Source organism: Tribolium castaneum, chromosome 3, assembly GCF_031307605.1.
Source record: "Tribolium castaneum strain GA2 chromosome 3, icTriCast1.1, whole genome shotgun sequence".
Taxonomy (NCBI): domain Eukaryota; kingdom Metazoa; phylum Arthropoda; class Insecta; order Coleoptera; family Tenebrionidae; genus Tribolium; species Tribolium castaneum.
The window spans coordinates 12880376-12907128 of NC_087396.1; the positions used below are offsets into that span (position 1 = coordinate 12880376).

Sequence of the window (26753 nt, forward strand, 5' to 3'; positions counted from 1 at the left end):
ATACAACGGTCCGCAAAGAATTATCGGTTAGAATTATTAATTTGTGTTACACCTTCAATTTTTACGAACGGTTGAAGATACAAAAAAATGAAAAAAAGTACAAAAAATTTTCTGCAAAATTGTCAAAAAAGTCATGTCACAACGGCGCCTCCACCATATGTCACAACGGCGCCTCCACCATATGTCACGGGATGGGATCAAAAGTCAAAAGTTTTTGCATCAAAAGGTTTATTTACAAAAAATGACTAGATGGATGAGAATGCGTACTTATATTTGTTGTGGGGCGGTTATGGGTTACATGACACTCTGGGTACCACAAATAACCACGACGTAACAAGACTAAACAGCACTAAGCAGGACTTAACAGGACTCCCCAATATTCCGCGTTTTTATTATGTTTCGAGAAGCTGAGTCGACAGTATTCTAGTGTTCCACTTATGAACGACATCGCAACTGAGACCTCTTTTCGAAACATAATTTTTGTTACGGAATATTAGGTAATAACAAACTGACCCGATTTCCGCGAATGTAAAAATATTTCTATCTTTAACGCTTTAGGTGTAAATTAACTTTTCAGTACCTGACAACCGGCAAAATGAAGCAAATCCGGCGCTTGAGCGTCTTTGAACTATTTTGGGGCCTAAATGGTTAAAGATATTAATATAGTCTTACAAACATTTTTGTAGGAAATTTGATTCTCTACAACTTTCTTTTAACGTTTTTTTAGTATCTTTAACCGTATTCGCAGCGTTTTGAAAAATATGGGGCGAGTGCAAATTGGTAAAAGTTTGAAATTTTTTGAAATATAGTTTACGATAAGAGTTTTGCATCATGTTTATGTCTTACTAGAATTTAATGCTCTATCTGTCTGTTTTTTCCTTTGGTATTTGTTAACAATTATACAACTACAAATTCACATTCAAGACGGTAACTGCGCACTCTAGCGGCATTAACGAAACTACCGAGGACGGGAACGCTTTATTTGTACGTCGTTTTATATCCTAACCTTTAAGTATTCTTAGTCTGAACAAATTAATAGAAAAAATACAAGGTGATTGCGAGGTCTTTTGAATGAATTTTATTTTGACGAAATAAAACTATTCTGATGGCCAGGGCCGTGAGATTTCCCTATAATCCCGTGTAAGGGTACCCCGATAGTGATTAATAGGCAATCAGGTGTTAATTGTGGCACTGGTCGTGGAAATAACACAAATCTGTCGTTAATTACAGATATTAAAAGCAATCGCATCCCTTGCACTATCATCAACTTATCATGCTACCGAAATTACACAATAATTGCCGAAAATAGCCCATAGTAGGTTTAATTAGCGATAAATATAGTACTGTCAATTGCGTTGAAAAGAATGGCTTCTGCTCGACTAATCCTTGATCGAAATTAAAAGATGCTAATATTCTTGTTTCCAAAACAAGTCGAAGGAGGATATTATGTAAATAAGTGCCGCAAAGAAGCTTATTCAAATATTATTTTACATCATCAAAGTAGCTCAACGAAGTAAATATAAAAATATTTAATATTGTCTTTGAGTGGAATAACTGCGGCTTCGTTACGAGCTAACTTAATTCTCTTTTCTCCCTTTTCCTCGCCTTCTCATGCGACATTTGCCGTAAAGACCCTGTCTTAATTTGTTTCTTCGGCAACTCTTTGCCCGCGTTAGCACAAATACAAACAATTCGAATCATGCGATTCTAATTTAAATCTTTTGCCTCTTCCGAGCACGAAAATCGATTTGTTATACCCTCGTGGTTTTTGTTCCAGCGGTCACGCGTCCTCTGTCAACACACTCGTGTTTAAGATACCTACTTCAAAGGCCTTCCACATTTGTGTATCATAGACACACGACGCTTATATTAACTTTTCCATGAAGTTGACGATTCTTTATTTTTGTTTCGTGCCATAAAGCCGGACGGATACACATTAGTCTCGTCAAAGGGGATGTTCATTAAAAACAAACGGATTCGTTTCAAAAAAACTCTGCATTCTCATTTGCTGAAGAATTTTTTCGAGCGAAACTCGGCCAATTATTCCGGGACTTTAATCCGCGTTGCCCATAATTGCGTGGATGATACCAGTGCCTACACAATGGGCATCAAGAGGGTATTGTCACGTGGCTGTGTTTGTTCTGCTAACGAGTCGAGCAAGGGCTCTTGCATGGAGTAAGCAACACTGAGACGTGGAGTGGCTTTGTTTCTCTGCCACGCCAAGCTCTAAACTTAGTCAAATAAATACTTCGTAAAATATTATTCATTTTGTCGTAATTGTTAAGCGAGGTTCAAGGAGTGCAAAAATGCCAAGGACAGCGCAAATAACGACTTTAACAGAAACCTATAATTTAGTTCAGTCAAGTGCACCTTAATCGATTACTAATAAAAAACAAATTCGCAGAACGCAACACTTTATTTAACCGGTGAGCAATTTTGCATCTTTCGTCATTTTTATTAAATCATTTAAAGTTTCCTTTTCATTTGAGTTTAATTAAAAGCAACTTGGATATTTTTTTTCAGTATATTTGAGTTCGTCAACACATTTTTCTGTTGAAAATCTGTATGCATTCAAGAATTTTTGAAAGTGATTTGATGTTAGATCCTACTAAAAGAGAAATAAATTTATGAAACAAAAAAAAAGAAATCAAAACTAAAAGATATGATTATAATAATAAATAAATGAATAATCAAAATTAAATTACATGGGTAATAATAATTTTCCAAAAAATATCTTTTGTCTGGTAATCTCTTCTATTAAATCTGATAAAAATCTCACACCTTCACCTAATTCGCTCTTCCTGTTCACGCGTAATGCGAAAATGTGCCTCATAATTAGATTAATAATGAGATAACAGCTTCACACTTTTCCACCGAGTGCATGTGTTATTATCGCCATTTCCTCCAGGCTTGACGTTACTGTTATGTGTTATGTATGGTGTTGGAATAAAAAGTTTCTCGTTACGAGCCATCAAAAACTTGAATTTTTGTGCCAATCCACACCTGTTGTGGAAGATTTCCTCCAAATGCCTCACATACCGCCCATAATTAGAGGCTTCCCGTGTTGGTTCTAATTTTGGAGCGAAAGAAAATTGAAAAAATATTTCCAACATCATAATTCCGAGTTTTGCATTTGCGAGGCCGGCCCTGCGCGAGGCGCCTCTAGCTAGTAGTAATTTTCACGCCCTCATGTCACGACCACGATAAAATATAAAACAGAATTATTTACATAGATTCTAAATTTCCATTAGAAATACCGGCGTTGGTAATAATGAGCTCACATAAACTTCACGAATCAGCGACGGATCGCTCGTTATAAAATGTTGAAAAAAAGTGAATTAGTGAATGTCTATTATTGGTTAAGATAATGAAGAGCGGTGGTATCTGTAGCGTAACATTTTATTTACGGTCCCGAGAGGTGAAGGTTGTTTCGGATCATTACTATTCCGAGCCAATATTTTCCTAAAGCCATAAAATCCGTCACAACAAAACAGCTTCGAGTTCATTGAGTACGGTTGTGGTTGATTACGTCGGGGTCCGACGAAACGGGAATGGGCCGTTAATTAAAAAATGAATTAGTAAGAGGAATCTGTCATAGAGCAAATGAAATGCCAAGCCGAAGCGATTACATATGGGTCCAGGTAGACGACGCACGGCGGCGTTGGTGGATGAAACAAGAATTAGATTGACTTTTCATAAAGTGCGGTCGGATACACAATTAACGCTTTAAATTAGGTTCTATGAAATATTTTAATGAGTTCCTAGTGCCACAAACCGAATCCAGCTAATGACAAAATTCATCTGGATTCGAGCTCTCGAAAATAAAATACTACTCGAAAAGTTCAAAAATATTCAAAGACGATTCACTGTGTTTTCTTTTGTAAAAATGTAAAAATTGATTTCATACAAAATATGTGTTTGTTTTAATAAAAAAATGTGTGCTACATCATTAAATTCGAAAAAATCTGTACTTTAAAAAATCAATTATTATTGAATCTTAATTTTAAATAATTATATTAAACCGTTTTAAACTTATGACTTCATTATTAAGTTGGCAGAAAAATATAAAATTAATGATAAATTTTATTAATGTTTCATCAAGATAAAAAATTTTTACTTGGCTTGACTTAACTTATCTTGAAATTCAAGACTAGAAAGAAAATTGTTCTTGACTTGACCACGTCTTGAATATTCGATTCTTGTCTTGTCAAGAATATGGATATTTCTAGATTTTGAAGAAACCTCAGAATTGCAAATTCCTGGCACTCCTTTTTTCTACACAACTTTTTTTTTCTCGTCTACCATCTTATATAGAGTAGGTATTAGGTATTTAGGTGATTCGGCATCATCAAAATAACGGTAAACGACAATGTATATTACGAAAGGAAACGAATCAGCAAGAGATAAAATTTTAAAACGTAATGAAAAATCCAACTGTGTCGCGTTAACTCTCGCATAAAATTGTACCATTTAAACTGACTCAATGCTGAAAACCTATGAAGAAGTTGGCAGTTAGTGAACGTGTAAAAAACTTATAAAAACATTTATTATAATCATAAACTAATGCAGAAAAAGAAGATTTTTCTCGGGATTTACAAAATAAATTAACAATTGTAACTATTAAGAATATCATCTTTCTTAATTTTCGTTTTATAGTCGTTTCTCGTAAAGTTCTCAATGTTTTGACACTTTATTAAATATATATCTATATTTTTTTTAATTAAAACCTTAGTTAAAATTGTTAAAGGAGAGTTATTAATATTGAAAGTGTAAAAGTATAAAACTATTTTTTGTTTTTAGATTCTGGATATATCGTTAGGTTTTGGAAATTTAATCTTTAATAACCACTTTGAGATAAAAAAAACATTTTTTCTCGTACCTATAACTGGTTTGTAATTCATAAATAACTGTTCTCAAACAGAGATACTAACTGATCTTTTTATTTAGTAATATTTTAAGTTGTCTACCAAACCTGAAATATATTCAAATAACAAAAAAGTTAACCCGTAGGTATATTATCTTTCTTATTAATAATTTTGTATTATCTAGAATATAGCAAAAATTCTTTTAATCGGATGTTCCGTAGATTATTTATCTACTAAACACAATATTTTACAAAAAACTGTCATTTTTACGAAAAAAAAAAATTAAATCATACCTAGAGGAAGGTCCTACAAGATTACTTACCCTTTCCGAGGTAGAAATAAAAGCACAGACTTTTGATAACTTAAAGAACAAACTACGTTCAAAAAGCCAATGGCAATTAATTTAAATAAGGAATTGTCAAAAATAAAATCTTCACTGTATGTATAAATAATAAAAACAATAATAATAATATTAATAATAGTTACATCAAACAACAATTTTTTTGTAAATGTACAAAATTTTACTTTTTTCTAAGTCTAAGTTTACAGTTTAAGTTTAAAGAAACTTATTACTGCAATTACCGGTTTCATAACGAGTTATCGTTACTTAAATTTTATCGGTTTTTACTAAGGTAGGATTGATCTTATTGGTGTTTCTATTGAGAAATTTAGCGAATTAGAATAAAATGTTTTTGGTCGATGCAATAATAAAGAATTTAAGTATTTATGTTGGCACAGCTATCTTTAATGACTTTTCAGCCTCTGGTTCATTATAATTCTGCAAAAACCCAGCTGCAATTATTCAATTTTGTAATTATGTATCCATAGTGGCACTCGATGTCCACTTGGTCACGTGCACTTAATTATATAACATGATATCTCTTGCTTGTATCAGTGTTTAGTTTTTTATATTCGGCCTGTGGCGCTTATTGAATTGCTAAAAAAAGCTCTCGGAAAAGTAACACATTACAATATTACACGTGCCGTTATTACTCGCCACAAAAAGCTCTTAGACGGCACGTGCTTTTCATTAAACACACCGCTAATCTGTCAAAAGCTCTTCAATCATGTTTATGTTTATTAAAACGAGTCGATGACGCGACATCACATTTTTATTTTCTGGTACTGAAATTCTGGCGTGGTGTTTGAAGCTCCGATCCCTTTTAAAATTATGTTTGAAAATTGCAGTTATTTGATGTATGAAAGAGAGTTTAAAACTGTTTGGTTTAGAGATCCCTCCTTTGACGGATGACAATTCAATATGCGATTACAGAAGGGTTCTCTCGGTGATTACAACAGGGCTGTTTTTTAAAACACACAACTGCTTCACATAATAGCCCCTTTTGAACAAAGAGCTGTTTCAATTACAAATGACCGTATTAGCGATACATCACCTCCTCGAATTTAAATCAAGCCATTGTCGTTATTTCAAGCCGCCACGACGAAAATTATTATTCAACGAAATTGACGAAATCAGAGTCACGCAACCAAAGTATTTGGGAATCCACACATGTGAGCATTTACAAAGAAAAAACAAACCCTTCGGAATGCTGCATGATTTTGAGCATTCCATAATAATGGTAGGTCATGAAACTCTTCATTTGTTTCTCATCAACGGCTTGATTTGAATAATTCCGACGCCCCTTCACGATCCTGCCAAGCGAACGAGTAACACGCAGATATGAGAAAAACCCAACTCCCCAACAAAACACAAAAATTTGTTAAATTATTAAAAACTAGACTTTTTAACCTATTTGACAACTTTTTTTAGTCCAAGTTGAAAGAAACATATTTTGGTTTCTATAGGAACAGCAGGGGCAGAAATAATTGCTCGCGTTATTGGATAAAAAACGGTCCGGTTTCGCAAACTTTGGTTTTAGTTGAAAAACGTACTTAAACTCTATTAATAATTTATTGGTTCTGAAACAAATCGCTCCCTATTTCAGCAGTCTTTATGAAAAATGAGCACAATTATGATCCTGTAACGCAATCCGAAACAAATTAAAGCGTTCGTTAAGTACCTAACGATTATTGCTTGTAAAACGCTCGTTCTATTCATTTCCTGTTCCAGAAAGCAAACACGGTTTAAAAAGTGTTCGAGCAGCTCGTATACTTTGAGAATTTACGATATCATCTGTTGTTAGAGAGCCGCCTCCAGGTCAGGTGTGTCTCACACATGCATATATACACAGTGTTCAATCGACGTTTAATAAGCTAAGTAGCTAATTGAGTCATAAAATCGTGGATTAATTTGGCGGTGCAGGGCGTGAACAGGTAGCAATCAGGTCATGATTAGACCTAACTAACGGGCTACTGGTTAATTGGGGGTTCAGTGGAGGGCGTAACTACATCAAACAATCACTTGGGTGGTGTTTCACAGACATATACGCACACTACAGGTGAGCTAGAACGATTTAAATGGATTTGGCCAAAATGCGCCTCCGGGGGACCTTTTGCCGAGAATGGCCACAGCGAAACTATCAGCTCAAAAACGAAACTAATTCTAACGCTGGAGCCGCAACCGTTTTGGCTCCGCTAAGTAAACGAAAAAAAATTGCGCTTAAAATTGGTTGAGAAAAGCAACTTTCTTTACGACTCTAGACCAAAAATAAGAGAAGCATGTGCATAAATGTATATAATAAACCAATAACTAAACAAGTACACAAAAAATTAATAAACACCTATCTAGATAAAAAATTTGTTATTACATTAAAATTCACTCAATTTTTTTAACATATCTTTCCATGCCTTCTGATCGTTGCCACATTTGATAAATTTAATGTGCCTTCTGTTTAGAATTGTTATAAAAATGCTTGACGACGTTGCTAAAGTGGGCAAAAGGTCAAATTTGAGAAAGTCCAACTCTGGAATCTGTAAAAATAAACCCGCTTTTCCGTGCATATCTGGTTTAAAAATTATAAAAATACAGCAGAAAAGTGTTCAGGTTTCAGTCGTGATAAGTAGGTGCTACACTTCTTTGTTTCCAGATATAATAAGTTATCTGTTGAAAAAATTAATTAGTTTGCTTACGTCTAAATTATAAGGGAAGATGGGCAAGTTTATTTCGGCAAAAGCTTGGGTGGTGTAAATGTTTTAAGGCTCTAAAATGAAAAGGCAATCTCTGCCGACACGCTTCAGCTGTGCGCCTCGACTTTAAAATAAGTCTGCTATTCCGCGGGGTCAAAGTGGTCACTTTGGTGTGGTAGTAAGATAATTAACTTTGGAGTTAATATTTGTTGAAACGACTTGACTAATGTTCATTTGTGAAAATTGACGAGCGTGATGGAGTGACGTTCCCCAATATTTCCTCTCGTTAATTACAAGAAACCAACGTTAAACTACCGAACATCAATTAACAAATTAATTAATTTCGTTTTGTTGGCACATAAAAACAATATCCTGTTTGTTCATAACGAAGCAGCAGTTTACGAGCGCACGGGAAAGGGTGTCGGTATCTTCAAAAGCGCCCTCAAATCCCTATAAATCTGGCGATCACTCCCTCCCCCGCCCCACTTAAGTGTGGCTAATTTGTTGGGATTTTTTATAAATAATGGTTCGTGCCTGTACCATTATGATGTTTCAGTGGATGGGTCAGCCGAAAACAAAGGCGATTCGTGAGCCGCACTGTAAACACTACTTGGAATTGAGAGTTTATGGTTTTTTGGGGTAATTTTCATGACAAAATGTGATAGATTGATTAGGAGATTAAAAGGATGGGAAATTACGTTTGGGGATTGTTTGTACTCTTATGATGGATCGTGCAGTTATCACGCAATTATTAGCCGTTTCTGTCGTTTTTTACGGACCATCATCAGGTATACAGACCCGGCCAGGGTCAAAAGTAATCCCACGATTTACTCCTTAATTTTTATTTACCACAAGCAAACCCAAGAATTTTGCTTTGCCTTCACAGAGGAAAACTACTCAGTTCGAAACTAAGTTTATCCACCGCGTTCAAAGCTTTGTTATTGTGATTAAATCTAAACATCTAAACTCCGCTTGAATTTGAAATAAACCACTTTAGGTTTATAGTTCCGCCACTGCCTCTCATTTTTTCAATCATTCCTTGCAAATCCAAGATGGAATCAAGTGCTCCCCGACCGGAACTCATTTATCTCGGAACCTTTGAAACGTTAGTGAAATAATTTCATCATTTTTCGAAAGTTATTTTAACATTCGCGTCCCCTCTGCTTTATCTTTTATTTAATGATCTCCGATACATATCTAAATTGCGGAGTAATTGTCGGGCGGTGGTTAAAAGAGCTTGAAATTGTCCCTGGGTGATATTTACATAGAAGCACGCACCCCATGTCTCTCCTCTATTGCTTAATTAACCATGAGATGATCTCGGCGGGACCACATGGCTGGGGACGGTCTATTACGCACCCGTCATTATCAATACAAATATTAATAGGGAGACATAAATCAAATTTTCGATCCGACGTCAGAAAAGGCAAATTGCCAATCTAGCAAGAAATGAAAATGTGGGACAAAGGTCGCCGACAAAAGTCGTTTAGCAAAATGTAATTAAAGAGGCGATTGCGAACATAGGCGTTGTTCAACGCGAAAAATCGAAAAAAGATACACTACCTAATCCGGTATCGATCACCTACTTGTGAAACTAGAATTTAAAATCAAGTAAATTTTCGTAAAAATTTTCGAAATAATTAGGCAAATAAATGCTAATTATTTATTTACCTACATATTTTTTAAAGGTAAAAATACAAAAATAAGCCAGTAGGCATAAAAACATTGACGTCTGTTTTACGGTGAAATATTTTTTTCAATTATTTAGTATTTATACACACTCGTAATTCAGTAAAAAATCACCAAGTGTTACCCACATTAATTAATACATTAAACCAGGCAGCTTATATTAGAATTATAATTAACACTCCCTAAAATTATGTTTAAATTAATTAATTAATTTGTTTAAGTTAAGATATGTACAATTATTTTATTTTTATTTTTTTATTAAGATAATCAAACGATAGATAAACCAGCCTATGTTAGTACTTACCTTGTTATTAATTAGAGTAGCATTAATTAAACTATTATGAATGTATGTAATATAAATTACGTAATATAAAGTGAGAACAAGTAAACACCAGAAAATATGCTATATTATTAATTAATTGTACGAATAATAATAATAAATTATTACCTGTTAGGTATTTAACTGTTTATTAGATTTAACCAAACTTGGTGAAAATAAGCCTAAATGCATGTAAGTTATTAAGACCAACTACGTAAACATGAAATAGTAAATTTGTAATAAAACAGAATTAATATGAACATTATTTTGATTAAATATAAAAATTGTGATTAGAAAAAAATGATAATAAATATTTATTTTACTTAAAATCTGGTTTAAAAACAATTAATGTCTTTGAATTATTTCATTTTGCAAAAAACGATATTTCCAACATACTCCGACCAGAATACCAGAATACCTACTTACCTATACCTACCTACAGCAAAAATCAAAAAATAAAAAATATTGAAAACATTTATTGTATACCTATCTACCTAGGTACCTACTTGAATGTTCAGAGAATGAAGTTTCATTTAAAAAATGTTCTAGCAACAAAGCCAAATAAAAAAGTGATTGCCGATACTTTCATTATTTTAATTTGATATGATCCGTGGGTTTGATAACAAATAAAATATTAGAAATATTAAAAAAATTGTTCAGAAAGGCGAATCAACTTTTGGTAATTCACACTCAAAGCGATGTTTTCTACTGCATTTTTTAGTAGACAGTTTTTAATTGCCCATTTTCGACATGATTTTTTTAATTCTTAGACCACTTGACTGACACTAAATATGCCCGTTATTTCGAAAATCGGTAACTTTCCCAATTAATTATTAAATGTACCCACTAGAAAAAAAAAGATTTGCTTTAGTGCATTCAAAAAGAAACAATAGTAATACCTATACCCCACAATTTGTAGTTGCGTTTGGAAAATTTCAAAACAGTTATCTTTATAGATCAAGATTTATAAATAAAATGCTCCTATGTTTTTATATTAGTAAATGGGAGAGAAATAATTTGATCTGTATTAGCATTCTTTATACTCGTACTTATTATCGATGGTTTTTGAGTTATGGTAACTTTTTGTTGAAATTGCAGAAAAGTTAATATCTAATATACCTAATGAATTTCTAGTATCTTGAAAACTATGAAACACATGGCCTGGTTGGTAGGGGTGTCATTCTTTTTTGATCGTGATTGTACCAGAATCTACAAACTCTACTGGAAGACTTGTTGAAAAAAAATCCAGAAATACTTAAAAAATTGAATCTTTATTGCGGCAAAACAAAAGTCTGGGTGAAAAGTTAGGAAAGCTTCAACTTCTAGTCTTTGAAATAGAAATCTGCAATTTTCGCTATTGTTCATAAAATCCTATTTGAATTTTTTATGGCATTCCCAAAGCTCGGGGCCATGCATAATCTATCATTAACCTCTGCAAAGCTTTATGAACGTCGAGTAATTCGAAAATGATATCAGGCTGTCATCCAAAATTAGCAATTTTTTGCCGCTCATTCCATCTCCGCCCATAATCTGAATACCAAATCTAGTGAAAGTCTTGAATTTTGGCACTTTTTTCCATCGCGATGTCTTTTTAATACATGCACATGTCATACGATCCATTCGAAAAGATAGTGTTTGTGAGTTCTCGTATCGTTAGCGAACATTCTTTGACCACGTGTATAATTAGGTATGGTAATGCTTGACGGGCGGCGAGGGCGAGGGTCTAATGAAGGGGCCCTCAACGGCCAGAGTCTTCACGGCCCGAGGCTGTTTGGCACGCACGCGATCTACAATCTCAATCCTCATACCATCCGGCTCCCTTCACATTATTCGAATTTTTCAACTTGCTCGAACTGTTAGAAAATCACACCCCTAGGTATCATACGTCATATATTCGAAGATATGAATGCACGATGGCATATTCTAATTATATTATTATAAGTTGCTAACAGCGGAATTAGAAAGGGCGCCAATTGGGGGCCTTGGGGCCTACGCTTTTTATCACCAGCAAAAAATCGCGGGTATTAATTAGTTTGCACGGTGCTATTACGGAAGAGATCACCAACGAACGGACCTCTCTGAGCTCAAATACACCGGATGATTCGAGATAACTCACATCTAAATGACCCACATCGCTTTTTTCTAATATTTGCGTGACTTTAGTTCACCCATTTCTCATATTTTTATTCACCGTCGTATGGTGAAATTGTGATATTTCCTGCGATTTTTCGTTTGATGTCGCTGATCGTGCAGCGGTAATTCGGCCGAAATGGGCCAGGGTCGTAAAAGTTGCGCTTGGAAGTGGCAATAAAAGGGCGATAAAGCGGCCCTTCAGGTCCGGGTCGTAATGCGTAGAGAAATGGAGATGACGAAATCGGAGATATTGTGAATGTGTCGACCATTTTGTGGCAGGGTGTGTGATGGCTGCAGGCTACGATCGATGCGGTTGTGTCGCACCAGCAGGGGTCGCCACTGTCGCAGCGGGACTCCTCCACAGGACTCCGACTACCGGAGTTTCGGCTCACTGCAGGAGTTCACACGCCGCTCTTAACTCAACGAAACATATTTACCACTTGCCATCATCATAAATCACGAACTGTGGTGGATTTTTCCACGGCGATGACAGGCGCTTTTCAAAGGTCAGCGCATTGACGGAGGGGTTCAGGTCGGAGAGGGATTTTTATCAGAAAATGGGGAAATCGCCCCTAATCAGGCAATAAATTTTTAAACAGTTCAAACGCACCAACAGTTACATGTTTCGGCAACAAAGCTAGCATCAAGGGTTTTTTTTATTTTATAAGGCTCAGTGTTATCACAATCGGGGTTTTAATTAAAAAAAAATCGGTTTTAGGAATATATTGCATCACCTAAATTTTGCTTTTCACTAATAAAGGTACAAGTTGATTCAAAATTATCAGACCAACTTTAGAATATGGTGCCTAATAAAAGACATTCTGTTAAGCATAAAAAACAAACAACTTTGTAAATTTTTATATTTTTTTAGCAGCCGTATTAATAATTGCTCTTTGGTTTCAATTGTTGTAAAATTGAATTTAAGATCCAGTACTGTCGATTTTACTGTCGGTTTTGATTTTTTTGACTTTGTGGAAAATTCAGTACTAACAACAGCCGTTTTTACAAAAAGAAATGCTTATATTCCTTTTTGCTTTCCATGCGAATAGAGCAATGATTAATAAATTTCTCATTGTCTACAAAAGTTAGAATAATTTAACGTACAGGATAGGTGAAAGAAACATATATTAATACAGATCGGTACAGAATTAAAGTCTCTTTTCATGGATACCTACCTCCTTGTTCTCCAAAAATAGCCAGTTTTGGATACCTAGATGTATAGAAAACTTTAGAGAAATCTGTCTCAAAAAAATTGAGTATAGCCAAAAAACATACCAAAAACATATGGCTTTCCATTCAAAATAATAAACTTGATGCCAGTTCTAGTACTACTATAATAATGCCGCAATCTTAAAATTATTTTTCTTGACCAGGACCAAACAAATTATGGCAATAAAGTGTAGAATAATTAATTAAAATATATTTTTCCTCTCAATTTGTACTACCTACCTACTGAGTCCCCACATGACTGTTGAATTGTTGTAAACTGGAAGCGTACACCCAAAAAAGTATGCTATTTTTATTCATTTTTTCCTCTCCCTTGGGAGGAAATAACGTACTTTGCTCCCTCATTTTCTTCCCTCCGGAGAAAATATCGCATACTTTCATAGAATATGTATTTAGAGGGTTCAGAAGCCAATCAGTGTAAGCCACAATTTCAAGTCACTGCACTGTTAAATTTTTCAGAAGCCAATCAGAGTAAATCTTTCTAAGTTCTAAGTTGTGTTATATTTGTCTAGAACATATTTTAAAATGCCTAATTTATCTCATCTTAAATCTTACTTGTGTAACTTATCTACACTGATTGATTTCTAAACTCTCCATTTGGATTTGAGGAAGATCTCTTCTCTCCCATAGATGATTCATCTTCAGGAGAAAATACCTACATGTCTTTTTTGAACAGTTAAGCAAATTTTGCTTTGATAAAATTATTACTGTAAATTATATTATAATTATATTTATATTATTTACATTACAATTTTATTTGTTAAGTCAAAAGGTTTAAGAATAGAAAATATACTTATACAGGGTTATTCACATATAAGACTTAAACCGGACCAATTAAAAAACGCACCACAAGACAGATTATAAAAAAAGCTAAATAAATTTTTGGTATAATTGATTAATTAATATGTACTTAAATTATAAAGTTGCATTTTACTTGGTCAAGCTTGGAGTCTTGTGTGAATAACCCTGTAGAAAATATTCAATTAAATTACTATACAAGTTAGGTATCACTTTGAAAACAAAGGGAGAAGACATGTCGACCTAATTCATTATTGTTGCTAACAAATTTTTAGAACTACAGAAATTTAACTAAAAATTGCAGAAATATAAAAAAGTAATGACACTGGCAACCGAGCTGTAATTTCTTAATTTGCAAATGATAATTATCTAAATTGCTCATCCTCCACAATAATTATTATGTCTTATAAATCTCTGCACAAGCTATTGGTTGTAAGTTATGACAAATATTTAATGACTTGCATACTTACCTTGAAACTTTTGTGCTTACATCTAAACCTGTAAATGGTAAGTTTTTGTTGAAATGAAAAATGTACCACCCTGATGACCGTGGTATTATAATAATTTTTCATATGAAACGGTCTTTACATACCCATCTATTATTTTATTTTATTGAAAGATTTCATTAGTATCCGCTAATGGTACGTTTAAGCCGAGTTGATGGCCTCTTAATGGTGCGTTATATGTTTAAGGAATTTCTTGGTTAGAATAATAACAAAGCACGGTAAAGATTGCCCATCTCATGGATGATATTTATAATTCCCTCGAAAACCGTTTCAAAACTCCCACTAAACCCAAGAAAGCACACACACTCACACAGACACACACGTACCACTTCACTCTTCCCCAAAAACAATAATAACACGTTACGAGTGCCCTGAAAGCTGCCCTGCTATAAAAAAGTACGAGGATCAGAGTTGGCGAGATGGTTCGTTTGTTTGGTAAAAAAGGTCAACCAGCCAACTTGACCACCCTCACTTTCGGGTCAGCTTCGAAGTGTGTATAATTTGGAACGTTTGACCTGTGATTAGGCGGTCAGGACAGTCGGCGCCGGTGTGCCTAAGTGTCTATTTATTAGCCTAATCACAGGGTGCCGTGATATGGGACGCGATGCGGCGTGCTCGGGATAGGCGGGACGCTGGGGCGGGACCAAGACGACACGCCCATGACTCACGACGTAGATCACTCGATTATACCGGCTATGTCTCAGTTTGTCGTGGAGAGGACGCGTAACAGCCCGGTTAGGGGACAACCTCTACTTGGACGGTTACGCAACTTTAGGGGATTTATGACCAAAAGGTTAACCCCAACTCCGAACCGCGAAAATTAAACATACTTCAAACTTTACGACTTCTTTATAAGATATCTCTCATACTCATACAGTGGCAGACAATATCAAAAGACCAGCTAAATTGAAATCTAAATATTCTTTATTTACTATGACACTAAATAGTGCTAGTCTAAAATAAACTTAAAAAAACTACCTAAACACAAAAGATGTCAGTAGTAAGTATCATAGATGTGCATCAAGTATCTATAAGTTATAGAAATCTAAATGCACCTTTAATTTAATGATTAATTTACGTAAAAAGTATTCACATTAATTATGTTCCCAAAAAAAAACAATCAATATATTTTATTAACCTTTGGTATTATAGACATGTAATTTGTCATTTTCAGAATATCGTAGTAGGCGTTGGGTTGCCTTTTTTTTAAAGATACAGTAAAACTTACAGAATCGGCTAAAAAAAATTGGTTAAGTTACCTCGAATGATTCTGAAGTTGTTAATTGTAATGTAAGTCTATACACGACCCTATTTTGACACATAAATTGACATAAGTCAAAAACTGTGACAGATAAGTCTAAGCAACCCGGATGCGTTATAACGATAATTTAATCGCGAATTTAAAAATGTAACAAAAACTTGTTATAGAACTTAGTTGTATAGGTATCTTCTTTTGGAACACCTGTATACAAATTGAAATATTTTTAGAATGTCGGACCTATTGTTTAAAAAATCATATCGATAGCTTGCACAGAAAAGAAGTTATAGAGCTTACACACAAACCTGAGTCACCCTGTATATGTGTATTTGAAAAAATATTTAGGAGGCTTTAGGATTTTTTAAATCTCTGTTTTATTATTTATGACCACCTTAAAATGATTCCTTTCAACAAATACTTACTTTGATGTACAACTTTTTTTTTAGATACTTACATGGCGATTTAGTTCAGATCACTTTTATTTTTATAATTTCATTTGTAAGTGCTATAACTGAAGTGTTTTTTAAATTTTAAACAAAAAAGCATTTTTTGATTGATCTGCCCTAAAACAGATGTAGAGCACTTCTCAAGTGAACAATCGTAAAAACTACAGTAGGTGGTCTTTATTTATTTGCTAAAGCTGGAAAAAAGTATTTAAGACGGTTTGTCTTCATTCATGTTGAAAATTAAAGACGTAAACAAAACCATTACTCTTGTGGTCTTGTGCTTAGCCTCAAACCTTGCATAATTTCCACAAAAATGCGGTAAATAACTCAAAGGTTAGAGAACCTAACGAAAACGATGATGGACGCCTACAGCTATGTGATCATCCCAAAGTGCTGAGTGTTGAATTAAGTCGTAAGGTTGACTCTACGATTAAGAACTCTCCCTGTTCAGTTTTTGCGGTTTGGGTTCAACACAGTAAAAAATACTGTCAGTTAGTTTCAACAAAACTTTGCTTTGTAACCAACCCAAAAAACTTATGTAAATTTATTAATTGTCCATTCCTTTGTACCCTTGTAGGGTTAAACTTGATAAATATTCCGATAAAGGGGTAATGTGGGGTTTTAGATAAGTGCCTCAGGCAAATTCCCGCTTTAATGTCGATGTAAACCCTCCAACTTGGAAGAATTCGGAATCTTACAACAACGCTCTAATCCCGTAAATTATCTCACTAATCCATCCTTCGAACCTCCGTCACCTAATATATCCGCGATCGAATTTTTCCAAGCCATCACGAACTTAACACAAAGCCGCCAATAAAATGAGAGTAAGGGAGTGAACTCCGGATTGTTATTGAGGCCCGAGGCTTGTTTGCAAACTGAACTGCAGCCGCTGATTCGCATCACATGCGCTTCTGATTGATTTCCCTTGTTCGGAATTTCTTAGTGCTCATTACAAAGCCCTCACTCGATCAATAACACTATAATACAAAACAAAACGAGATACAATAAGACGCAAACACGGTCATTTCTTAGCCGCCGCTTTCTGCTGCTGCTTTTCCTTAGCTTTGGACTCTTGTTCTCGCTTCTTCTCCAAGTACTTGTTCAGCCTTCCCCGTTCCTTCATCAAAGGAATTTTCTTATAAAACTTTACGAATTTCTTGTACTCTTTATCCGTAATTGGATCCACGGTTATTAGCTCCTCGTACAGCTCGGACTGCCTCAAAGGATTGTAACTAAGCTGGATTATCCTGCGAGGAGTCAACACTTTTTCAGCCACTTGCTTCAGCACGGGCAAGGGGTAATTCACCGTGAGCTTGGCCAAACAAGAAACGTCAATATTTCGGTCGATGCCGTGATAAGGCATCAACAACTCCCTCCAATACTGATAAATACTCCCGTAATCAGGACGAGGAATCAAAATAATCTGAAAAAATAGCTAAGATTCGTACCGTTTTAAAGCAAGTTTGGTCACTCTTTCGAAAACTTTCTTCATTTTTCCGGGCTTTCCTAACCAAGGTTGGGCACTTATCCCGAAAACCATGACCCGATCTTCGGGTTTAATGGTCTTGACGATACCTTTCTGAAGCTTTTTACCGATCCGTTTCGGATCCAAGTGCTTCTCTCCTCTTGGCACTTTCTTGTAGAAAATTTTCTCAGCTGCGTCAAAATAAATAACTGAGGGTTGTAAAATCCGAGCCATTTTATTCACCAAATGCAGCAACATCTTCATCCCCTTTATGACACAAGTTTAGTAAAACAAACAATAATTGGTCCAGAATTACTTTTTTTCCCGGATATTTCCCGGCGAGAACTTCCGGCGACAAATCAAAAAGCACACTTTTACTCTCCGTAAAAACCGCATTTGCCAGAAGGTGTTTTCCACTTTGTCTTGGCCCAATTAACAGAGCCGACCGTGGTTTAATCATTTTTTCGGTACTTAGGGGTGCAATACAGTTAATTTTGACGGCTTGCCGGACGTCACCAAGGGTTGCCGGAGGATCAAAACCCCAATTTCTACGCTCCCAGTTATTGTAACTAAAATCCCCTTTGTATTCTTTAAGATAGTGGTGTTTGTAAGGGTGTATTATCCCATTATCGACCAATTCTTGGAATAGATCTTCCACGGTCCTGTCACCGGTGGGGTCCTTTTTGCCCTTCTTTTTCCTCTTTTTGGCTTTCTTTTTCTTCTTCTTTTTCTTTTTGTACTTCTTGCCTTTGCGTTTGGCGCGGTCTTTCATTAAGGCGTCTTCCAACATTTCGAGCTCAAGCCTGAAAACGACAATGAACGCAAGAAATAATTAACACTAACTGTGCAAATGACCTCATCATCTCGTCCACAACTTTCCTCAACTCCAGTTGCATTTCGTAGCACTTTTCTTCGTGAATTATATCCATGTAGTGCTTCTCATCGGGATTATCTTCATCTTTTCTTTCGTCAAAAATTCGGTGGTACTCCTCGATGGCATTTTCGTACGGTTCTTTGGCGACTGTCGGTTCATATTCGAGTTCAAAATCCCAAGGTTTCAGCTTTTTCTTCTTCTTCCTCAGTTTCTCTTTTTTGGCTTTCTCTTTTTCTTTTTTCTTCAAATCAGCCAACAATTTCTTCTGCTTCTCTTTCTCAGCTTTCAATTTTTCCTTATCTCGCCCTTTGTTTTTGACTTTTTCTCTTTTTTTCCTGTTGTATTCATCAATCCATTCTTTCGGGGTTAGCGTTTCTCCACGGACTACTAAAACCGTTCCGCCTTTTTCTTCCGGTGGGTACTTGTCGAAATTTTTGACTTGGGTGTACCACTGATAGAACCATTCTCTGATTTCATCGCCTATATCTTCCATTAAGCGAGGACCAATAACTCTGAACACCCTTGTTCTCTCGTTTAAATTAGCTTCAATGTATTCTTTAATTCTTTGGTCCCTGATATCGCGCCGTTTTTGTAAATTCCTTTCTAGTTTTTCGAACTCTTCGTTTGATTTCCAACTCGGCTCGATCATTTTGATCAAATATCTTCTTTCCAGTTCTTTTCTTTTCACGAGCTGTCTGGCGCAATGTCCTCGCCAGTATCTCTGAATATGAAGGGATGCTTTTTCGCGCGTTTCCACATCAACTGGTTCAGGTTTAAAACCTTCTCTTATTTTTCTCCGATATTCGTTTACTTTCCACTTTTCGTCAAAGTATAGGCGAGCTTGTCTGCCACGTTCATGATTTTGTATTAAGATAACCGCGGATGTAATTTGTTCTTTACGTTTTATTTCTTGTAACTCTTCCTCTGTTAGTTCCTTTACTTCAGGGACAAATTTTTTGGGTCGTCTCCTATATTATTTATTTGAGAAAAATAAATAAAAGAATTGGAAACTATACTTAGCCTTTTTTTCTGTTTCGGCTTTCTCTTCAGGAGTTTGTTCAGCAATTTCCTTAGGTTTTGATGTTTCTCCTTCGCCCCCTTCTTCACCCTCTGTTTCTTGTGGTGGGGGTGGTGGCGGGGGAGGGGGTGTGTAAATTTTTTCGCCATTCTACAAAACTTTTATTGTGTCTCTTTATAAAAAAAAACGATAAAACACTTTTATCTTGGTCCAAAGTTCTTCCATGTTATAATGTCTGAGATAGTACAACATGGGGTCTAAAATTTCAACATCTTGGGGCACCAGTTTCAGTTCAATTAAGGCACCGTCTATGTAGTGGTACTCCGAAATGTCAACATTTCTTAGCTCTTCACTCAGTTCGTGAAGACGGACCGTAGCAGTGTCCATTAGTTTTCGCACAATTATGCGTTTTTGGGGCTGGTGGAAATGAGTAAATAATTGGAAGTAAAATATTTTGGTTTACTTGGGCCATTTGGTCCAAAATTGTGCCCAAATCCTGGACCATCATGCTGTACTTCGCATACAACCCTCCGATCAAATGACTGGCCAAGTTCCGGTCTCTTAGCTTCTTATCAGTTGCTTTAACAAAAATTTCGTCTTTGGCCCTCAGCTGCTCCAGAGCGTTTCTGGTGCCGGCCCACCATTTCGAATAATATTCGAAAGACATTTTACTTAAATTTTACATTTTCCTTGGGGCCGAAAAAGCGATTACGTTGCCTAAATATTGCCGTCAAACTGACAATAACTGTGTCAAAATTCCCCACTCGAAAACCCATCAATAATTTAATCGGGTTTAAAACGCCCATAGGAATTTTTCTTGCACCGACCATGATAAACAGTGTATGGTATTTTAATTTTCTTGATTTTTTTGTTTGGTGCTCCTTCATCCTACACTGCTACAGACATGTTGATCATGGAATTCCTCTGCGGGCCGTTCGAAACAATGGGTAGTCGGCCATGTTGACTACTCAAGAAGCCATATTTTGTCCTGGGGCAAGCCGAGTTGGACGCCCACGACATGTACCTGATCACAGAGATCAAGCCGCGCATTCCGGTATATTCACCGCGATCACTTGACCTATACAGGGCCGGAGCGCGCATTTTGTCATACATAAAAACTACTGCCCACAGAATAAAATGACAGTAAATATTACAAAATTGAAACCACTTTGGAAAGTGAATAAAAAGAAAAGAATAGCCAAAAATGTTAAAAAAACGTAAATTAAGTTTTAGTATGCGATATGGGGCTCAATACCCGTTCATTTGAAGCATTTTTATAAAAGTACTTTCCTGGAATGCACACTGACAACAAAATTTTCAAAATAATTTTAGTATGTAATTTTTTTTTATTAAATGTATTTTGCGACAAAAGATTTTTTTGTGAATTTAAAATGGGAGAGGATAATCATTTAAATTGGAGTAATTCATCAGATTCTAAAATTTACATGCATTGCTTTGTAGTTATTAAGACAAAATAGTACTAAAATTGTTGAATATTTTTTTTTAAGTTTGCTGGTAGTTTAGAAAATCGAAATTGGTAAATAAATTGATTAATATGTACTTAATCAGTAATACTACTTTTTTATCTTCGTAAATTTTGCTGTCCCGTCCGTTAAATTGCTCTTATTTTTTACGTCGTTAAACAAGACCAAAAATTTTAATTTCCACCGGCTAATTTTGATATATGGTTGAAGTCTTTTAAAATGAAAACCTGTCTGAATAATTTTTTTAAAGTTTTGTTTGTCCCGTCCGTCATGTGTGAACAAAAAGTAAACCTAATTAGAAGTCGTTACATGTTGCTTGTTCTACGGTTTCGTCGTTTCAAAAGTTTCCACCCTCGGTTCCATCTTTTACTTCAAAAATAATTTTAACGATTGTTCAACGATAAAAATGTGAGGTGTCTTTTTTGTGTCCCGTCCGTCATCACTGTCATCAATTTGTATTTCTTTTTCCTGCTCGTATTTCGAATTTTACATATGCGGCTTTATTTGTAGGTTGCAGACAGTTTGTTAGGTTCTAAGCTCCTATAAAAAATTCACTTCTACTGATGATGTTCATAAAAATTAAAAAAAATTAAAAATTTGTGCAAAGTGTCCTGTTCGTTAAAATAAAATAGCTGTTTAGGTATTTTTTGTAGAAACAATAGCAACAGCTTGATTATATTTTCGGGAATCGAAGGATCAGAATATAATTTTACAATATTATGTTTTGCAAAAAAATAATTCTGTCCACTGTTAAGTGTCACTTGATGCTAAAACTTTACTCTTTATGTGAACCGAACTTATTCCAGCTAATCAAAAATTTAGTTAGTAAAATTAAGTTTTTATTTAGAACGTATATAAACAAAATGTTTTTTTATTGTTGTTTATTTTTTTTGCAAAAAAGTTAAAGTAAAGCTATTGCTGTAGGTACTCCGCAAATATCGATTTTAGCTGAATTTTAGATAATATCTACTGAAAATCTTATTATCTACATAAATAGTTACAAGTTAACTTATTAATTTTTTGCTAAAATCATAATAATTTTGAAAGTTCTCAAAAAACTACATGTTTTACGATCATTTTGGTTTTGGTTTTAATCGTATAAGCTAAAGATTTTCTTCAAAATTTCTCGTACTAGATTGCCAAAAAATAATAAAAAATCACTGAACCGTAGGCTGAATGTTACGCATACTTTATATTCGTACTTGCCTACTAAAAATTATTTACATACCTACAATTCCATCTTTCGCCTCCTTTTATTATACATTAATACACTACATATATAACTACCTTTATTGGGGTCAAAAAATAATAAGAATGAAAAGCAAAGATTTTCGAACTTGTAACCTGACAATTTTTTTTATTAAATTTTAAGCAAAGTCGCAACATAAAGTTGAGTCTTTATAACATAAAAATCCATAATAATAATAATAAACAAATCGTTCTTAATTTCTTTTGTTTAAAACCAAAACAAGGTAATAAATAAGGTAATGTAATAAAAATGTTGCTTTATTTAAATAAATAAATAATGCTGGATATAACAAGTATTGTAGTTGGTAGGTAAATTATGAGGAAAATACGTGGTAGGTATAATACGAATTGTTTGGATAAACACCAAAAACATCATCTTATTTCAGGATGTTTTGAGAGGTTTAATAGAATAAGACAACTTGCAGTGTTGTAATTTTTATTAAGTATTTTTTATGTTTGGGTACATTTCTTCAATTTTCTTATTTGTTACTTTAATTCAGACACTATTTTGTTTACCTAAATTATAGACACACATCTATTAAACATATTTATTATTTCAAATAAAAAAAGTTAGTTTTTTTGTAAATTGGAATGTAGAGGCAATAAATTTTCTTTGCCGAAGCTGGTATTGTTGATGTTCGGTCAGATGTCCGCGATAGGCCCTGTTGGCTGTAGTTAAGATGTTTTTAATTGTCGGTTGTGGCTGTGTTGTGTTTAATTATCTCCTGAAAAGAGTGTAATTGTGGCGGTGGTGATAAATGGGGGGCATCCCCCTAGATCCGGCCCTGGAGGTAAACTATTCCTTCCCCGATCAAAGTTATGAGGAGATGCATAGTACGTCGTACACCCACAGAGTCGAGCACGGCTCTGTAAATCAAAAGATGAAATTGCAGGTTTGTAATCACGGTCGCCTATGGCACGTAACTTGGTGAGCCAATCGCTGAGCCGGCATCTCTCGCTCTGGCCAATGGCCGCCAGTCTTACCCCCGGCCTACTCCGACACTAGCCAAAGGACTTCACATCTACTATCACACACACAGTGCCTGGAAACCTGCCTAAAACCAACAATCGACGAACTATGTCCTGATCCGACGGCCGGTCCAGTGTGCTGTGCTCGATCAAGGCACCCGCGATCTGTGATATCACCGTTTTTGTTGTTGATAAACATTGTGATCGGGCGCATGCGTGGGTGGTAATTACATTTTGTGGGTGATTTTTCGGAATTTGTGTGCACTCTTGGATTATGGAATGATGTCACGGTTCTATCTTAACTCCAATTCGTCGCTAGCGAATTATCAGCAATATGAAGTAAGTGGCGTCACCGGTGATTTACCGCAATTAGGGAAAATGAGCGACATGTGATGCGCTGACGTTTCCTTTCACGATGCTGCGGCAAAAAATATTACTCATCTTCGGGGTAATTTGCTCGAATTAATTTTATGGAAAAATATGCAAATAAAAATGAAAAAATTGTACGTTGAGGTATGGATATAACCACCACGGAACACCTGTTGGCCGGTGAACGTTGTTGAGAGCCTGAAAGCTAATTATCTACATTCCACCCGACCTCATCAATTAAATATGAGACCAGAACACATTCTACACGGTTATTGTGTTGCTCGGGTAAATACCTAACATGACTACCAAATGCTACCAACATTATTATTACACTCGAAACGAAAAAATTACACACTTATAACACGTCCGCACAACATGTGTCAACCAGTTTGAACCTCATTTGAATTTTTATGATATTTTGCGATCGCTTCCTAATTATTATTAATTAAATTTTTGATTGTGCTGCGCGTTATTTATCACACTATGAATTAGAAATGTCTTGAATCAAATTTGTGGCGCTTCTAATTTATTATAATCAGTAAAAATAACACAAAGGCCTCAAGCCGTATTTTTGATTCGGAATAAATTGTGTAATTTTAATATTAAAAGAGTACAGATATCAAAATGATGAATTAATCTCTGGCATTAATTGGCCCTAATTATAGCCATTCATTAATTTAGTGGTACACAAAATTCTAAATTAACCCGCATCATCCAGTCGAGCATGTGTGATTAGTGAAAAATTGATTAAAATACCAGGGAATGTTATTACGCCTCATATTTATTTACAATTAACCGTAGATTAAATTGTAAAAATGTTTTAATTTTAAAAGCAGCATTGCATTGTTATAATAATATTTCCGCTGATGGGCTTTTAGAACAAATCTATTTTTGATGAAAAATCGAGCTACAAGTTAAAAGTAGTAAAATGTTAACAATGAAAATTAAAACATATGTTATTGCAACCTCTTTGCCCTAGGCAAGCACTCGATCATAAATTTTTCATCATAAATGTTATTTTAACGCGCTTATAAATCATTTTCTAATAAAATGCTGACGGATAGCATAAACTTACAAGTTACAACTTACAACACAGCACACGCGAGAGATTCTAAATAAAGTAAATAGTAAACGTGAAGTTTATAACATTATTATATGTAGGCAACAATTAAAGTTAAAATTATTTTCGGTATATTTTTATTAGCTATGTTAAAGATAAATTATTGAAAAGGAAGCAACTCAAAACAAAAGAATATCCACCCACGTTTTGAGGATGTTGTCCGAATTAAAGCGGAACAGCAAGACAAGCTCAAGTTAAAACCTAATAATAATCAGATATTTTCGGAAAACATTAAATACTTATTTCAACAGGTAGGTATATATTATTATTTTATAAATATACTGAGTAGGTACGAGTATCTAATAAAAATAAAGAAATAAAAGTCACATAACATTAAAATTATCGTTAAATCGCTACATTTTATACAAGAAATATGACTTAAAGTAAATTTATATGTACTCACTGACTGGAACACGTAGTTTAGATTTTTGGAGTATTTTAAATAATTAAATGTTTTGTACACAAAAAACCGTTGTTTTGTGTGTCCTAAATTATTTACTTACATAATGCGCTAATATTAATTGGTAAATCAACGTGATTGAAGTAATTATAAAAACAGTTTTTGAAACTGTGATAAGTGATTACTGTTCTAATACTAATAAGACTGATGAGTAATAATTAATAGTTAATAATAGCAGGTAACTCATTTTTAAAAAGATTCAAAATTTTGAAATAGAGCTGAACGAATGTACTCTTTACTTTTATTATTTTTAACCCAAAATTATTGGGACTAACTATCAAAAGAGTAATAGTTATAGGTATATCTACATTGGTCAACTAATTGATGGTAAAACTGAATAACAGATCTTGAATTAACGATATCTATAAACATAAAACGAGAATCACTTAAAAATGTAATTAGTCATAACAATAAAACAATATTAGATATAAATATTAAACAAAATAACATATTAGACAATACAGTTAATAATAATAATAAATAATAATAATACATAATAATATTAATAAAAAATAATAAAAGTCATTTGATGATTATTTTCAGAACACAAAACATAAGTCTATAAAAGTGAATCAGGCAAAATATGTACGAGTAGCTTTTTCAAATCTATGATCAAATGTAAAATAAATAATTAGAACGTATTTTTAAATTCTACTTATTAAGTACTTCTCTTATTAACTATAAAAACATGGAAAGTTAGATATCATCTGCGTTTTGAAATTACATTCGTTTCTAAGGGTGATACATTTTTCGGAAGATATAAAACCTTAAACCTTAAAATAAAAAACTTCATAGAAATATCAGAAACACCTACATGCTTGGGAAGATTTTTTTTAATTCTATAGTATCCCTAACTTTTTTCGAACAGGATCTATTATCCGTTACGTTTCAAATTATTGCATTTTAGAGAAATACACTTTATGTAAAAGTCTTCTTCCGTCGTTAATTATTTAATCCATTTTTCGATGCAATTTTCTTTATTTTCGATTCTCGGTCGCTTCCTGTTATTACCGCTGTTTTCAAGTTTTTCCTATCGTAAATTCTGACAGATGTAATATGTACGTAATAACAAAGGAAGCTGCATGTCATATAATTGCATAGTTATAATTGGATTCACAGATTTTAATAAACACAGTCAATGTATGCATTTATAAAGTATTTCTTTCAAGAGCTGATTGGTTTTTGTTCAGAAGTTGTAACCTTTGTAATTCTACAATATATACGCCAATGAGTTTTTTATTCTTGTAAGGCAGGAAAATAAATATTTTCATCATAGACGCAGCCACCTATTTATTTAATCTGATCTTCCTGTTATTTCAGAGATTGTCGTTTATTTGGAATCACTTTTCTTGACTGCTGCTTCATTTTAGCGAAGTTTATACAAATCATTATGTATTATTATACCTACCAAACTCGTATTACAAGTATGTCTAAGCTAGAGGTCAGAATAGTCAATAGTTTCAAATGTAATTCTGCAG

General features: G+C 34.3%; 2 protein-coding genes and 1 long non-coding RNA gene across 3 annotated transcripts in view; 1 reads left to right on the forward strand and 2 right to left on the reverse strand.

The window, feature by feature from the left end:
- Positions 1–17231: 17231 nt before the first annotated feature.
- Positions 17232–20386, reverse strand: LOC662967 (IQ and AAA domain-containing protein 1-like). Its single transcript, XM_969035.4, has 7 exons — positions 20089–20386; positions 19824–20042; positions 19624–19775; positions 18589–19575; positions 18050–18536; positions 17740–18000; positions 17232–17691 (listed from the first exon to the last, which is right to left on the reverse strand). The coding sequence occupies exons 1-7, from the start codon at positions 20290–20292 to the stop codon at positions 17290–17292; spliced, it is 2712 nt and encodes a 903-aa protein (XP_974128.1). The 5' UTR covers positions 20293–20386; the 3' UTR covers positions 17232–17289.
- A 2505-nt stretch (positions 20387–22891) lies between these two features.
- LOC135265646 (uncharacterized) lies at positions 22892–23423 on the reverse strand. The gene is made up of 2 exons (XR_010333388.1): positions 23283–23423; positions 22892–23224 (listed from the first exon to the last, which is right to left on the reverse strand). It is a non-coding gene; the product is annotated as an uncharacterized LOC135265646 (long non-coding RNA).
- Positions 23424–23530: 107 nt separating this feature from the next.
- The window catches only part of TfAP-2 (Transcription factor AP-2), a 37056-nt gene continuing 33833 nt past the window's right edge, over positions 23531–26753 (forward strand). The window contains exon 1 of the mRNA XM_008197490.3: positions 23531–23665. Within this exon, the coding sequence (XP_008195712.1) occupies positions 23606–23665 (60 nt within the window). The 5' untranslated portion in view covers positions 23531–23605. The remainder of the gene's footprint in view (positions 23666–26753) is intronic.